The sequence below is a fragment of the Tamandua tetradactyla genome, chromosome 4 (assembly GCF_023851605.1).
Source record: "Tamandua tetradactyla isolate mTamTet1 chromosome 4, mTamTet1.pri, whole genome shotgun sequence".
Classification (NCBI taxonomy): Eukaryota; Metazoa; Chordata; class Mammalia; order Pilosa; family Myrmecophagidae; genus Tamandua; species Tamandua tetradactyla.
Genome location: NC_135330.1, coordinates 106,785,017 through 106,798,102, shown reverse-complemented (window position 1 = coordinate 106,798,102; position 13,086 = coordinate 106,785,017). Strand labels below are relative to the sequence as shown.

General features: G+C 39.2%; 1 protein-coding gene across 2 annotated transcripts in view; it reads left to right on the top strand.

Annotated features, from left to right (window-relative positions):
* Nucleotides 1-12,127, top strand: part of RNASEH2B (ribonuclease H2 subunit B) — a 64,673-nt gene extending 52,546 nt beyond the window's left edge. The window contains exons 10-11 of one of the 2 annotated variants that reach the window (XM_077158171.1): nucleotides 1,044-1,124; nucleotides 3,446-3,890. In XM_077158171.1, coding sequence (XP_077014286.1) covers nucleotides 1,044-1,124; nucleotides 3,446-3,562 — 198 coding nt within the window. In that variant the 3' untranslated portion in view covers nucleotides 3,563-3,890. Of the gene's footprint in view, nucleotides 1-1,043; nucleotides 1,125-3,445; nucleotides 3,891-11,995 lie in introns of those variants that run through there. The other variant, XM_077158172.1, reaches the window with a different exon arrangement.
* Nucleotides 12,128-13,086: the final 959 nt, after the last annotated feature.

The following is a 13,086-nucleotide window of genomic DNA, read 5'->3' as shown; positions in this document are numbered from 1 at the left end:
ACAGTATATGGTATACTTCCGGGATGGAGTTGTTTACAATAAAGAGTTTCAAAAAACAAAAAATTTGTTATTTTGTCCCCTTGTGTTTTGCATGCTGTGACACCCATTAGGACCAACTCTGCCGTTTCTTTGTCTAGCAAAAGTTGGGGCCTGAGTAGTGAAATTAGGCACAAATCTTCATCTTGTCCACCTGCGGTCTCCCCCAGGAGCCAGTGGGTCTAATAATCTGAGCTATGGGTGCTCTGCAGTTGGTTCTCTATCTCAGACATTAAGACATGCCCGCCCTGCCGTGGTGCCTTTCCCATCATGAGCGTGTCATGGTCTGTTCTATATTAAAGCCATGTCCAGCTCATGAAAAGGTTCTCACATTCGTGGGCACAAAACGTTAACAGAAGAAGTGAACATGTTCACAAAGGTCTGGGTTGGTGCTCCCTGGGTCTGTTGGAAAGAGCTCTTGAAGGAAAGTGGAGGACCTGCCCCATGCCTACTGCTTAGTAACTTTAAGCTAATCATTTAACCTCTCCATGCTTCCCCCTGTCAATGGTTGCTTCTTTGTAAGGTTGCCCTTGGGTGGATAAAATGAGATGATTGAATATAAAGAAGGTAAGAACGTGAAGCTGTACAAAAATGGGAATCCTAGGATACTCCTATCTCTCTATTCACAAAGGCCAGCCCAGGAGGTGAATGAAGCAGGGGTTCTGGCTGGGCCCGTGGCCTCTCAGTGAGAATTCTCATCTGAGACTTTATCCCAGAGGCCGGCAGGCACCTAGAGCCTGCAGTTCTTGGGCATAAAAGGAGGTGTTTGATATTGCCAGACCACGTAGGCATGATCAGAACGTGGCTTAGTTCCCTCATACCTGGCAGAACACGTAGGAGCTTGAAAAACTTCAAGCCCTTTCAGGGATCTCCATTTGCCCCCCTGTGAGAAGTGACTGCTGGGTCCAGTTGTGCATGGTGGGTGTTTCTGTTTGTTTTTTTTAATTTTTAATGGATTGACCTGTGAAGGTAGCATTTGACAGCACTTCACTGCTCTAACATTGCAGAAAATAAAGTTATCAGATGAACCTGTTGAAGCAAAAGAAGATTATACTAAATTTAACACTAAAGATTTGAAGACTGAAAAGGTACGTGTGTCAGAAGTGGTGGATGCTGCACGTCCTTAGTGTGAACTGCTGCGTGAATGCATCAAGGAACGATTGCACACGTGGTGGGGGTTTACAGTTTTGCTAGGAAAAATGATTAACTGGTTTTTCTTGTGACTTTATTAAAAAATTCTGGGTGGCAATGCAGTGTCAAACAACCAAGACTTTTCATGAATCAAAGAAAAGCAAAATATTTTGCAAGAGTGTGTCTGAACTTTGCTAAGTATTCATACTGTGATCGGGCAGGATAGAGGCAGGAACACCCACAAATAGTATTTGTGCCAACCCTGTTACCCAGACACTTCCCAGAAATTATGAGAGGAGCAAAGTAATCACTTATCCCACAATTCAGCAATAACCTTGGCAAATACTTTGCTATCTTTTATTCCTGAATTTTACCTCATGCATGCATTATATAAACAGAGATGCCTTTTAAAATCTCCATTATGATATTTTTATAGTTTTTAACTCTGTCCTTTCATTTAACATTAAATTGTGAAAATAATCACATCATTAAACACTCTTTGAAAAGCATTTAATGTTTTCATAATATTTCAGTTTGGGGTATTTATTTTGTCATACAGATTATAATTTATTTCATCATTCCCCTATTTTTGGTCACATAGACTACTTCCAATTTTAAATTGTTTTGTTATGAGGAAATGATAAACATTTGTACTTATAGTCTGGCTGCATCTCATTATTTCATTAGATACAATTTAGAAATAAGAACTCAGAGAACACGGACTCTTTCATGATTATTGAATATATACAGCAAAATGCTTTCCAAAAATGCAGTAAAATCTGTACTCCCAATCTGTTGCTGGGGAGTGTCCATCTAGCATACTTGAAAACATTCAGTATTATTTCTCTTATTGAAAATTTTTGCCTATCACATTAGTTTACGTCTCATTGACTAGAAAGATTTCCTTTCTAATACTTACATATTAGTACATTGCATTTGGTTCGTGTTCTCTGCCTGTTTTTATATTGGGATAGAAATGTTTTTCTTGTTGATTATAAGAGTCTTTCTAGATTTAAACAGTTTTAAATTGTACTGAGGATTACTTATAGAAATTGTTTTTCTCTTTGATTTTCCAGTTGCTTTTATGCTTAGGAAGCATTTACCTATCCCAGGACAAGTTAATTTCCACTTAGACTTAAATAGTATTTAACTTACTCCCCTTAAAGTCCTTTTTTTTAATTTTAGTTTCTATTCTTTAACCTGTATATAGTCTACAATTCCTGTTGTATCAGGGAATGATCCGACTTGAGATTTGACGCAATAGGTGATTATCTCAGTGCTCTTTGTGAGGAGGGGCGTTTTGAGTTTCTCTAATGTATTTCTGCCCCATCCTTCTAAGTGCTGCTTCCATTGTATCTACCTGGGAGTAGCACAGGCAGGTGAGGGCTTGGGCCAGGGTATCACCTAAATTCATGGGGAAACTTGTCTGAAAGAGACTGTTTTCAGTATCCATTCAAAAAATCAGTCTATAAAAGTGTAAGTTCAGAATATGAGAAGAAAGGTTATGGGGGTCAGATACTTTGCCCTTTAAAGATACTATGGCAAAGGTTTTGTTTCTCCATTCCCAAGGAGAAAGGTGATGTCCCATCATTTATTCTTCTGAGCAAGCTGTGATGCATGTAAATAAAATCAGCTGCTGCTTACCTTCCAATAATGTTTGTTATAGGATGTGCCCCCCCCCAAAAAAAATTGCTGTGACCAGAAAGAGATAGAAATTTAAAAGGGAAAACTATCTAGAGGCTGCTTTTTTAGAAAGTATTTCTTTGTTGCAAGGAAAACAGGGTACCATCCTTAGATCCCAGGAGGCTTTTGCAATGCAGGTTATCTTTTGGGTTGTCCTTGGTTTCCCATAGAGTGTATGAACAAAACCAAGTGGGAGATTGGTGTGAAGTATTCAACATGTGGTATTACAAGGCTGTAATTCCTCCTTCTGACAAGTCTCTGTCCATGTAACCAAAGATTGAACTGGGCCAGGTTAGTTCCTTCGTTTGTGATACTGTGCGCAACGCATCAGAATTCCCCCTGAAGGAAACTTAAGCCTGCCATTCCACTTCTTGGAAGGCAGCAGTTTTGTCTTTTAATATATTCTGTCTCTTAAGCCTAAATTCTGAACAGAATTCAGAACCTTTTAAAAATAATCACTCCTTTTAAAGTGTTAGCAGCGAACGTTTCTCTCTCCTTAATAAATCTCCAGACATGCACAGTCTTGTTTGATTTGCATGTATGATTTATAAATGTTACATCTGTAACAGTTTTTCTCTCTTATTTTCATTAACAGAAAAATAGCAAAGTGACTGCAGCTCAGAAGGCTTTGGCTAAAGTTGACAAGCGTGGAATGAAAAGTATTGACACCTTTTTTGGTGCAAAACATAAAAAAAAAATTGAAAAGATTTGAAACTTTGCAAATGAAATCTAGCAAAAACTTGTTTGTACATTTTACCCACTCCCTTTGCATCCTTCTTCTCTGCCACTGTACTTTCTGACCGTTAGTTGCCATGTTTTGGGGGGAAAAAATGTCCCACAAAGATACTGAAGGGCAGTTTTCAAATTCACTTCAGCATTTCTTTGTATATGATTTTTGTTCCTGAGCAAACTTTGGACAATTCATTGTATAACTTCATGGCTGGTGACCTTTGGCGACTTGTTTGACATAATAAAAATAATCAAATGAATTGAATTAACATATAGCAGCACAATTTCCTCAATAAACTGACATAGAACAATATTTGAGTGTATTCCTGTTGTTTTATGCAACTTTGGCACACAGTAGCTGTAGCAGTACTGTTTTCAATACTGAGACAAACTGCACAACATAGCTCTCGGGTAAACTGTGACCTTTCAAAAGGATTTAGTCTTTGGTAAAGCTTTTGTTTGGTGTTATTTTTCTGTTTTTATACATGTTAAATTTTTATGCATTTAGAAAATATAGAAAGGTGTAAAAGAAAAATTGATACATTTTCTTGGAAAACTAATTTTTAAAAAGGAGTAGTATCAGTAATTTTATAATTTTATATATATTTTGGACAACAGTATTTTGTGAGCATTTTCCCAGGCTACTTAGTATTCTTCCTAAAATGCTTTTTTAATGATAGTATAATTTTCCATGATTTGGATAGTTCATTACTTGATAACCATGACCCAATTTTGAACATTTAGATTATTTCCAAATGTTCATGATTATAAATCATGTGAAGAATCAGATTATATGTAAATATTTGTCCACATCTTTTATTGCTTCCTTAGAATGTATTTTTAGGTGTGGGCTTACCTGAGTCAAAAATACAAAGTTTTTCCAATTTTTAGTTCTACATTTCGCAGAAAGTCTTTAGAATATTGCATTCTAACAAATAGTGTGTATGTATTCTTATTCAGTATCTCTTTTTGTTAGCTTTGTTATATTTGCCAAATAAACAGGAAAAAGGCATTTTACTGTGGTTGTAATTTTTATTTCCCTGATTAGTAAATGTATTGAACACTTTTTCCACATTTACTGATCATTTGTCTTCTGGAAAATTATCTGTTTATGTCCTGTATTTATTGGTGTGTCAGTATTTTTCTTATTGACTCTAAAATCATTCTCTGAGTTAAGGGCATTGAGTCTTGTCTGCCATGTTTGTTGTAACTTTCTTTTTCTTGCTGTGTAATTTGCTTTTAACTTGGTTTATGATTGTTTGACATACAGTTGCATTTTTGCTTTTAGGTAGACATGTAAAGGCCCCATGTATGTTCATTGTTGTACTAATATGCCATTGCTTAGAGACCCACTCAGTGGGCAGTGCACACACAGATATGCACACACTATATTTCTGTATCAAAATGTCAAAATTTATCCATATATCTGTCAATATCTGTGTGTGTGGTTTTTATATATTCTCTTTATCAGGTTAAAGAAGTTCTCTTCTGTTCCCTGTTCACTGAGAGGTTTTATCATGAATGGGTATTGAGATTTGTCAAATGTGTTTTCTGCATCTATTGAAATGACCATAGAACTTCCTTTAATAAAGGAATACCTTTGAAAATGTGAAGTATAGTGATTTATTTTTAAATATTGTACTAATCTTGCATTCCTAGGATAAACCCTACTTGATCACAGTGTATTCAGCTTTTCATATATAGTATTGGGTTTTATTTTGTAGTATTTTATTAAGAATTTCATATCTGTTCATGAGAAATACTGCCTTATAATTTTCTTTACTTGTAATAACTTTTTCTGATCTTTATATTCAGAGTAAAACTGACTTTATGAAATGAATTGGGAAATATTCTCTATTCACTTGTTTTCTGAAAGAATTGTGTAAAATTGATTTATTTCTTTTTTATATGCTCTATATGTTGGACAGAACTCACCAGAGCAGCCATTTGGGCCTGAAATTTTCTTTCTGAGAAAGTTTTTATTAACTAATTCAACTTCTGTAACAGATAAAAGGCTATTTTGATTTTCTCCTTTTTGTGCCAATTTTGATAATTTATGTTTTCCAAGAAACACGTTCTTATCATCTAAGTTGTCACATATATTGCAGTAAGTTGTTCATCATATTGTTTTTCTGTGGAGCTGGGGTGATGTTCCGTCTTCCACACCTGATGTAGCTCATCTGCATCTCCCCTTTGTTTTCTCGGTTAGTTTAGCTAAAAGTTTATCCATTTATTTGGTCCTTTCAAGGAACATTGTCTTCAGACTTACATAGTTTCCGATGAGATATCTCTGGTCACTCTTATATTTCTTCCACTTTATATAATGTGTCCCCAGTCTCTCATGTTTATGTTTTCCTTCTCCCTTTAAGATTTTTTTCCTTACTATTAGTTTTCAGCAAGAACTAATATATTATATGATATATAATATATAAAATATACTTTATGTAATGTATTATATTGATGTGGTTTCCTTTGTGTTTACCTATTAGGGGTTTGTTAAACTTCTTGAATCTTTGAGTTTATAATTTTCATCTATTTGGAAACTTTCTGGCCAATATTTCTTTGAATATTTTTCTGTTCCTTCTCCCATTTTTCCACCCACATCCCTTCCCCACACCCAGCTTCTGCGATCCTAATAATATAAATGCTAGACTACTTGATAGTGTCCCGCAGGTCCTATTGCTGAGTTTCTGTAGTTCTTTTGTTTTGTTTTGTTCAGTGTTAGGTTTTTCTTGCTTTATTTTCAAGTTTACAGATCCTTTTTCTTGATTGTCTTAACCTCAATTAGTGATTTTTTTTAATTTTTTATTAATTAAAAAAATTATAAGAAACAAACATTCCCAACACATACACTCAGCAATTCACAATATCATCATTCAATTAGTGATTTTTATTTCAAATATTGTAATTTCAGTTCTAGATGTCCCATTTGGATTTTCTGTTTCTCTCTCATGTTTATGTTTTCCTTTTAATCTTGATTATAGTTAAAATAGATGCCTAAATATTCCTGCCTGCTAGCTTCAACTCTGTTTTCTTTATTTTTTTATTTTGAAGTAATTTCAGACTTTCAGGAAAATAGAAAAATAGTACAGAGAATTCACACGTGTTCATCACCTAGCATTCTAACCTTACATAACTGTAGTACAATGATCAAAACTAGAATATTCGCAATGATGCAATGCTATTAACTAATCTACAACCTTATTTGAATTTAGCCTGTTTTTTCACAAGTGTCCTTTTTCTGATCCAGAATTCAATCAGGACCTCACATTGCCTTGAGTTGTCATGTGTCATTTTCTTCTAACCTGGAAGAGTCCCTCAGACTGTCTTTGTCTTTCAATGAGAGTACTAGTCAGTTGTTTTGTAGAATGCCCTTCAGTGGGGTTTATCAGATATTTTTTCATGTTAAGAATGAGATATGTGTTTTAGGCAAGAATACCACAGAAATGGTATTGACCCCTTCTCTGCATCCCATCAGGGCTCCCTGGAGTCAACATGTCTTACTAATGGTGACATTAACTAATCACCTGGTTGAGGTAGTGTCTGCCAGGTTTCTCCACTGTGAAATTGCTATTTCCCCCTTTATATTTATAGGGTATCTTTAAGCTACTTTGAAACTATGGTAATATCCTTTTCCTCACGTGACCATTTAACAACACTAACACTAACACTAGCAGACAGTGTTTCGTACTTATGTTGTTGGCAGCGCTCTGTGCTCTTTACGTAGTTACTTATTTAATCCCCGTGTCAACTATAGTTCTGGGACAAGGTACCATAGGAGCCAGGAGAGTGACCCACAACCCAAAGGGCCAAAGACGAGTGGAAAGGCTGAGCACCTGCGTCATCATCCCTGCTGGAAGCGAGCCCCTTAATGGCCGGCGCTCAGTGCTGTTCACATTTGCATCGTGTTGGGTCCAGACAATGCGCTGGTAAATGTATGTTGCCTAGGTGGTAGTTTGGGTAATCCAACCAGTAACCTGACTAGTTGGACTTGACTGTGTTTTTAATTCCAAGATCCAAAGTCAAGATCTTGACCCACCTTCTGACTTTGGAAACTTCCGAGCTGTCCCCTGGCCTCTTGGCTGGGCCGTGCTTGTTCCCGCTGAGGCGCCTTTGGAAGCAGGATTATAACTGCGCTTCCCACTCCACAAAGACTGGCTCCTTCTTGTCATTTTCTCTCATCTCCAGAATCACCTCTTCAGAGATGCAACCCTGACCTGCCTTACCCATCACCCCGCTCCCGCTCAGTCACTGTTATCCCGATACCCTGCCTCACTGCCCCCACTGGACTGGTCTGGCTGGCCCGTGGCTATAGCCACAGCACCTTAGACGGGGCAGCCCAAAACAGGCCTTCAAGAAATACTGGCTGCATGAGAGAACTGATCAGCCAATCAGTCAGTCGCTCTTTTCTGGGCACTTGAGACGGGCTTTGCAGCACAGCATTAGGGTCTAGGATTTCAAGGTTAATTCGTAAACTTCTTGTCTGGGCCTTCAACTTGATGCTGACAGTAAATGAGATGGATAGGATTTTTACTTCTCTGGGTAAAGGGATGCAATTTTTTTTCTGTTCAGTCATGTTATCGAAGTGTCATGAGATCTGAAATTAGAATACACTGTTAACCTCTGTGGCTATCCTGCTTGTAAGAAATTTGCTTTTAACTGGCATTTAGATATTTGTATCAAGCCCACAACCTAAATTAATACATTTTGGGAATATACATTTATGGTTTCATATAAACTCTGTCTTCCAAGGAACTTTAAACAGGAGCTTTCATCATAACTTAGGCACCTATTAAATGGGAATTTGGGAGGTCAGCAGTTTTTAGTTTTCTTGCATATGTAACTTTACCTTTGATCCAAGATGAAGGTCCTAGCCTCACTTGGCATGGACAGCATTGACTGGGAGCTGAATAGTAATTAAAAAATGAAAACACAAACGATACTACATATGCCAAGAGCTACTTTGGAGATGACATTAGGAACAAATCAATGTAGGTTTATATATACACCTCCACATCCACAGTTACATGCACAGGTAACTGATACACATGTACACACACACACACACACAAATATACAGGTGCACACTTCACATGTTGCACATACACATATGTAGACATTTATTTCCTTTGCTTTTAAATTCTTTGTAAAGAATTGCAAACTAGACTTTATCATACCAAGCATCAGTATACTTTATCTTGCTTAAAGCCTTTGGCCCATTGCTTCTCTTACATCTTTTTTCATTTTGGTTGATGTGCTGAGTTTGGGAAAAGCCTCAAAATATTTCTGCAAGCTATAAAGCCAGTTGGGTATACACACACACACACGCACCCAAGAGCCTCGATCTTTTTTCTTCAAACCATACATTTTCTGAAACTCATCCCAGATTACCAACATTCTTGCTGTTTTTATGTCTCATGCTATCTAATTTATCTTCTACTTAAGTTTTCCTTATACCATCACTCTCAGGCCCTTTCATTTTTCAAGGTTTATGCTTCTTCCGTTTTGCTCTCTCCAGGAGACTTTCCTCCATAAGGTTTATTGTGGACGCCAAGTAGGATTGTTTTCTGTCAGTTTGGGTCTATTCTGTAATGTGCTACCTTCCGTTCCAAGATCAAACTTCTCCGACTTGGGGTCTTAGCAAGACACAGAGGCAGTTTGGAAGGGAGACACTAAAGTGTACCTATTTACTGACTAAATGTACGGCGTTGTTTGGTTGCATGAAAATTTGTAACAAGAATAAATTGATACCTTAATCTTCAGAAATGTAAATGAATTGAAAAGGGACTTCAAATAACCAACCATGTGTCTCTACTAAAAAGACGAGTCCATTCAATGTGACTAGATTGTATCTGGCTGTAGTCGCAGCCCTGCCTTAACTCTGAGACCCCCGGCCAATCTCCTATCACGCTGGCCTGCAGCACCTCGTCCACGAGATGGACCAGTATCCCAGTTGTTTTTTCCTGCAGCTGCCAATGCACAATGCTGCCTCACGCACACCTGTAAGGAAGATGCTTTCAGGCTCAGCATTTGTGGGGCGCTCACTGGGCCCAGGCATTTCTGTAAGCCTGGCAGATGGATCATCTCATCTGTTGCATTGGCAAACAGTCAGCAAGGAGACATACCAAAACAAATGCTCAGACTGGCTTTTGTTCTAGTCATGTTATTTTTTTTTCTTTTCTCTATTTTCCAAAGACTACATTCTTTTGTAATAGAAAGAAATACAAAGAGCACAATGATAGAAGGCAAAGACAAACAAACAAAAACAGTGTTTTACAATTTCTTCAGTTCATGGTACATGAATTTTTGTGTTTAATCCTTCCTGAAACCATAGAACTCAAGTGGCATTGTTTGGTCAGATCATGGGCTGATCAGGGACAAGGGCAGAAATTGAACTCGGAACCCGTGGCTGCGCAGTCTGTGCCACACTGAGTTTCCTCTCCTGACAGTCCCTCCCTTTGACTTCTGTTACATCCTCAGAAGTTACCTTTTCACCAGATGTGAGAGACAGCCTCTTCACACACCTTAGGAATTGACTTTCTCTCTGTTCTGAAAGGGATCTAACTTGACTGGCCATTTTGTATCACTTTTTTTTCCCCCAGACACTCCTTTCCCCACAACTAAGCCCAAATTTGGTGGACTTTAGGGTTAGCTGCCCCAGACCGTCGAACTTGGAAGACAGACAGACCCAGGTCAAGGAGGATGAGTGTAGTGGATGTTTTCTTAGTGTGTGTAGAAGATGCCTATCGGCTTTGAACTTGTCCAAATAGGCAGGAGATGAGAATTCATGTGCCCACCTTTTTGTGCTCTGAGAGTTCTGTGCTTCTTGGGTTTTATGCTTCTCAGCACATCAGACCAGGGAAGGGGTTTCCCATCACATTGTCTGTTGTGGTACCTAAACTTAATAGTATTTTAAGTTTTCACAGCAATCACACATTGAGTATTTAATCTTTACCTTACAATAGCCCCCAAGTAGACTGGAAAGGGGCAGTTCCCCTGCCTTATGGCCTCAGAGAGCCTCTCTCCGTTCAGCCTTCCTGAGGCTGTCCAGAGAAGGCCATCCTGTGTGTCTTTGTGGCTTTGGTCACTTACCTGGTCTGTTTAAAATGTGAATTTTATTTTAAGAAAGGAAAACTCAGATTGTATTCTGCTTTATAAATGAATTTTGCAGGTCAGTTTATCCTCAGGAGTGGTGAGTCAAAATTTAAGTCGAAAATTAAGTAGAGCTTCTACTTTATCTGCTACCACAGCATGTCAAATCTTTAATTGAGCTGTCAGCTTTTTAGCAGTCTCTGTATTTCATTTACAAATGTTACTTTAATGGTCTTGCACTCCAGCCCACTAGAAAGGGGGAGAGAAAACACAAAATGAGATTGATCCAGGAATAAGAGTCTTCACAGGGGTTAAGAGAAATGTCACCTTACACGTGTGTTTTCATCAGAATGTATATGAAATTAAAGGAAGTCACGTTCTTGCAAAAGAAAGTGGAAGCCAAGGAATAAGCTTAGATTCATGTATTCATTCAGTAACATGTGCCAAGCACCCACTACCTGCCACTGGTCCAGCTATTGGGAGTGTGGCTGGAAGCACACCAGATGGAAATACTGGTCCTCACAGAGATTCTGGGCTGGGGAAGCCTTCAGATGGGATGTCAGGCGGTGCCAAGCAGGGTGGGAAAAGATGAGCAGAAAGGGGACAGAGTTCTGAAGGGTCTGTGAGGGTGGGAGGGGAGGTTGCAATTTTAAGTTGGACAAGGGAGGCCTGACCTGCACATCTTATCTGCATTACGGCATAAAAATCTGATTCCCATCAACAATTTTTTTTGTAACTTGTAGCTCTAGAATAGATTTTTAGCTTTATACTCAACGAGCCAGCAACTAGTAATAGTTAAACTCACTGAGTGACATTGTTTGGAGGGATGTCAGCAGCTACTGCTTCAAGCAGCAGCTCTACAGTTACCTATTTTTTATGCATTGAAGCCTGTATAAGGCTTCCTACTTTTTTTTTTTTCTTTTTTGAGGATCTACCTTAAGGAGAAAAAGGTTATCCCCTTAGAACTTTGTTTTCACATTTCTGGTAGTTTATTTTTTTTCCTAGAATGTTGATGTACATTCCGTAAGTTTGGGCACCCCTACCTTTATTTTGCATTTCACTTCCTTTGAACATGGGAAGAAAAATCCTCCCTGGTCTGCTGTCCAGCATCCTGATACTCAACCCTAGAAGTGGAGTCGCTGAGGCTGGCAACACGGCAGAGTTCATCACTGTCTGATCTCAGAAGTGAAAACGAACAGCTGCTTGTTCTCAGGAGTGAACAAGCCAGCCTTGCTTTTCTGTTCTAGAAACCACAGCTCGTGTTGGGATTTTAGGGGGATGCTTTTCCCCTTTTGGATACAACCCGTTTCCCTTTTCTCTCTAGATGGCAGCACGAAGACAGAAAAGGGGCAAGTGAAGGTGTCTCACCTAAGACCCAGCGGCGTCCGATGCAACTTCAGATACTCCTAAAGGGAATAAGGCTTTTTGCTTCTGCACTTTCTAGAAAATCACCACATGCAAAAAGGTGTGTTTTAAATCACCACGAATGCTTCTATTTGATTTGTGCAATGCCACCAGTCTGTGTGGACGCGGTGCATCCCGCTGGAGCACTTGGCAACACAAGCTGCTACGGAGACCGGGAGTGCCCCAAGCTTGGATCTGCCAGAGAGGCTGTGCTGGCAGCGGGCCTGGGGACTCCAAGACCCTTCAGCCTCTGCTGCCTCCCCCCTGCACCCACACTCTTCTTCTGCAAAGGCATGGGTCTTTACAGCACAGTGCTGAGGTTTCCAAGCGTCAGCAGGAGGCTTGCTGTGAAACCCACTGGCTCGGCCTTCGAGGTGTCTGTGTGGTGACTGTCAGCTCTCGCATCCACACAGAAAGCTTTTCATGAACCAAGTTTCAACCCTTACTTTAAGGAAAGAAAAAAAATCCTGACCCTTCTTTGCCCTGTATCAATTTGGCAGCGTCTAATTCATAACGATACATAAACGTGCATTTTATGTTCTCCTGGAGTTATAAATGTGGCTTCATTTGTAAAAGATTTGTCCAATATGTATATTATATTTTTTTCAAATAAGGGCATATGATAGGGGTAAGTTGAAAGTAGATGCCAAGAAATAATTTATGGGAAGCTCTGGTGCATAGCGAATATTTTGGGGGGGACAGTGGGGCTTTTGTACCAGAATCTCCAGGGATGTGGGCTGCCTCCTCCACTTGACATGCAACAAGATGTGGGTGAACGCGGCTCAGTCATCTTCCTGCACAAACAGGCCCTTGACCCTTTACTTGAGGAAGTAATTTTGTTTCTGAATCACTGTCTGTCAGGTGAGTAGGTCCCGGGTGCTTTTTGCATGCCTCATTTCTCACCAGGCATGTTCCTTAGCCTCAGGAGACTTGGAACCCCCACCCCCCATGCTCCTGTTAGTTGATCTGCAAATCCTTTCTGTCCAAGGACCCGACTCAGGGGCTCCAGTC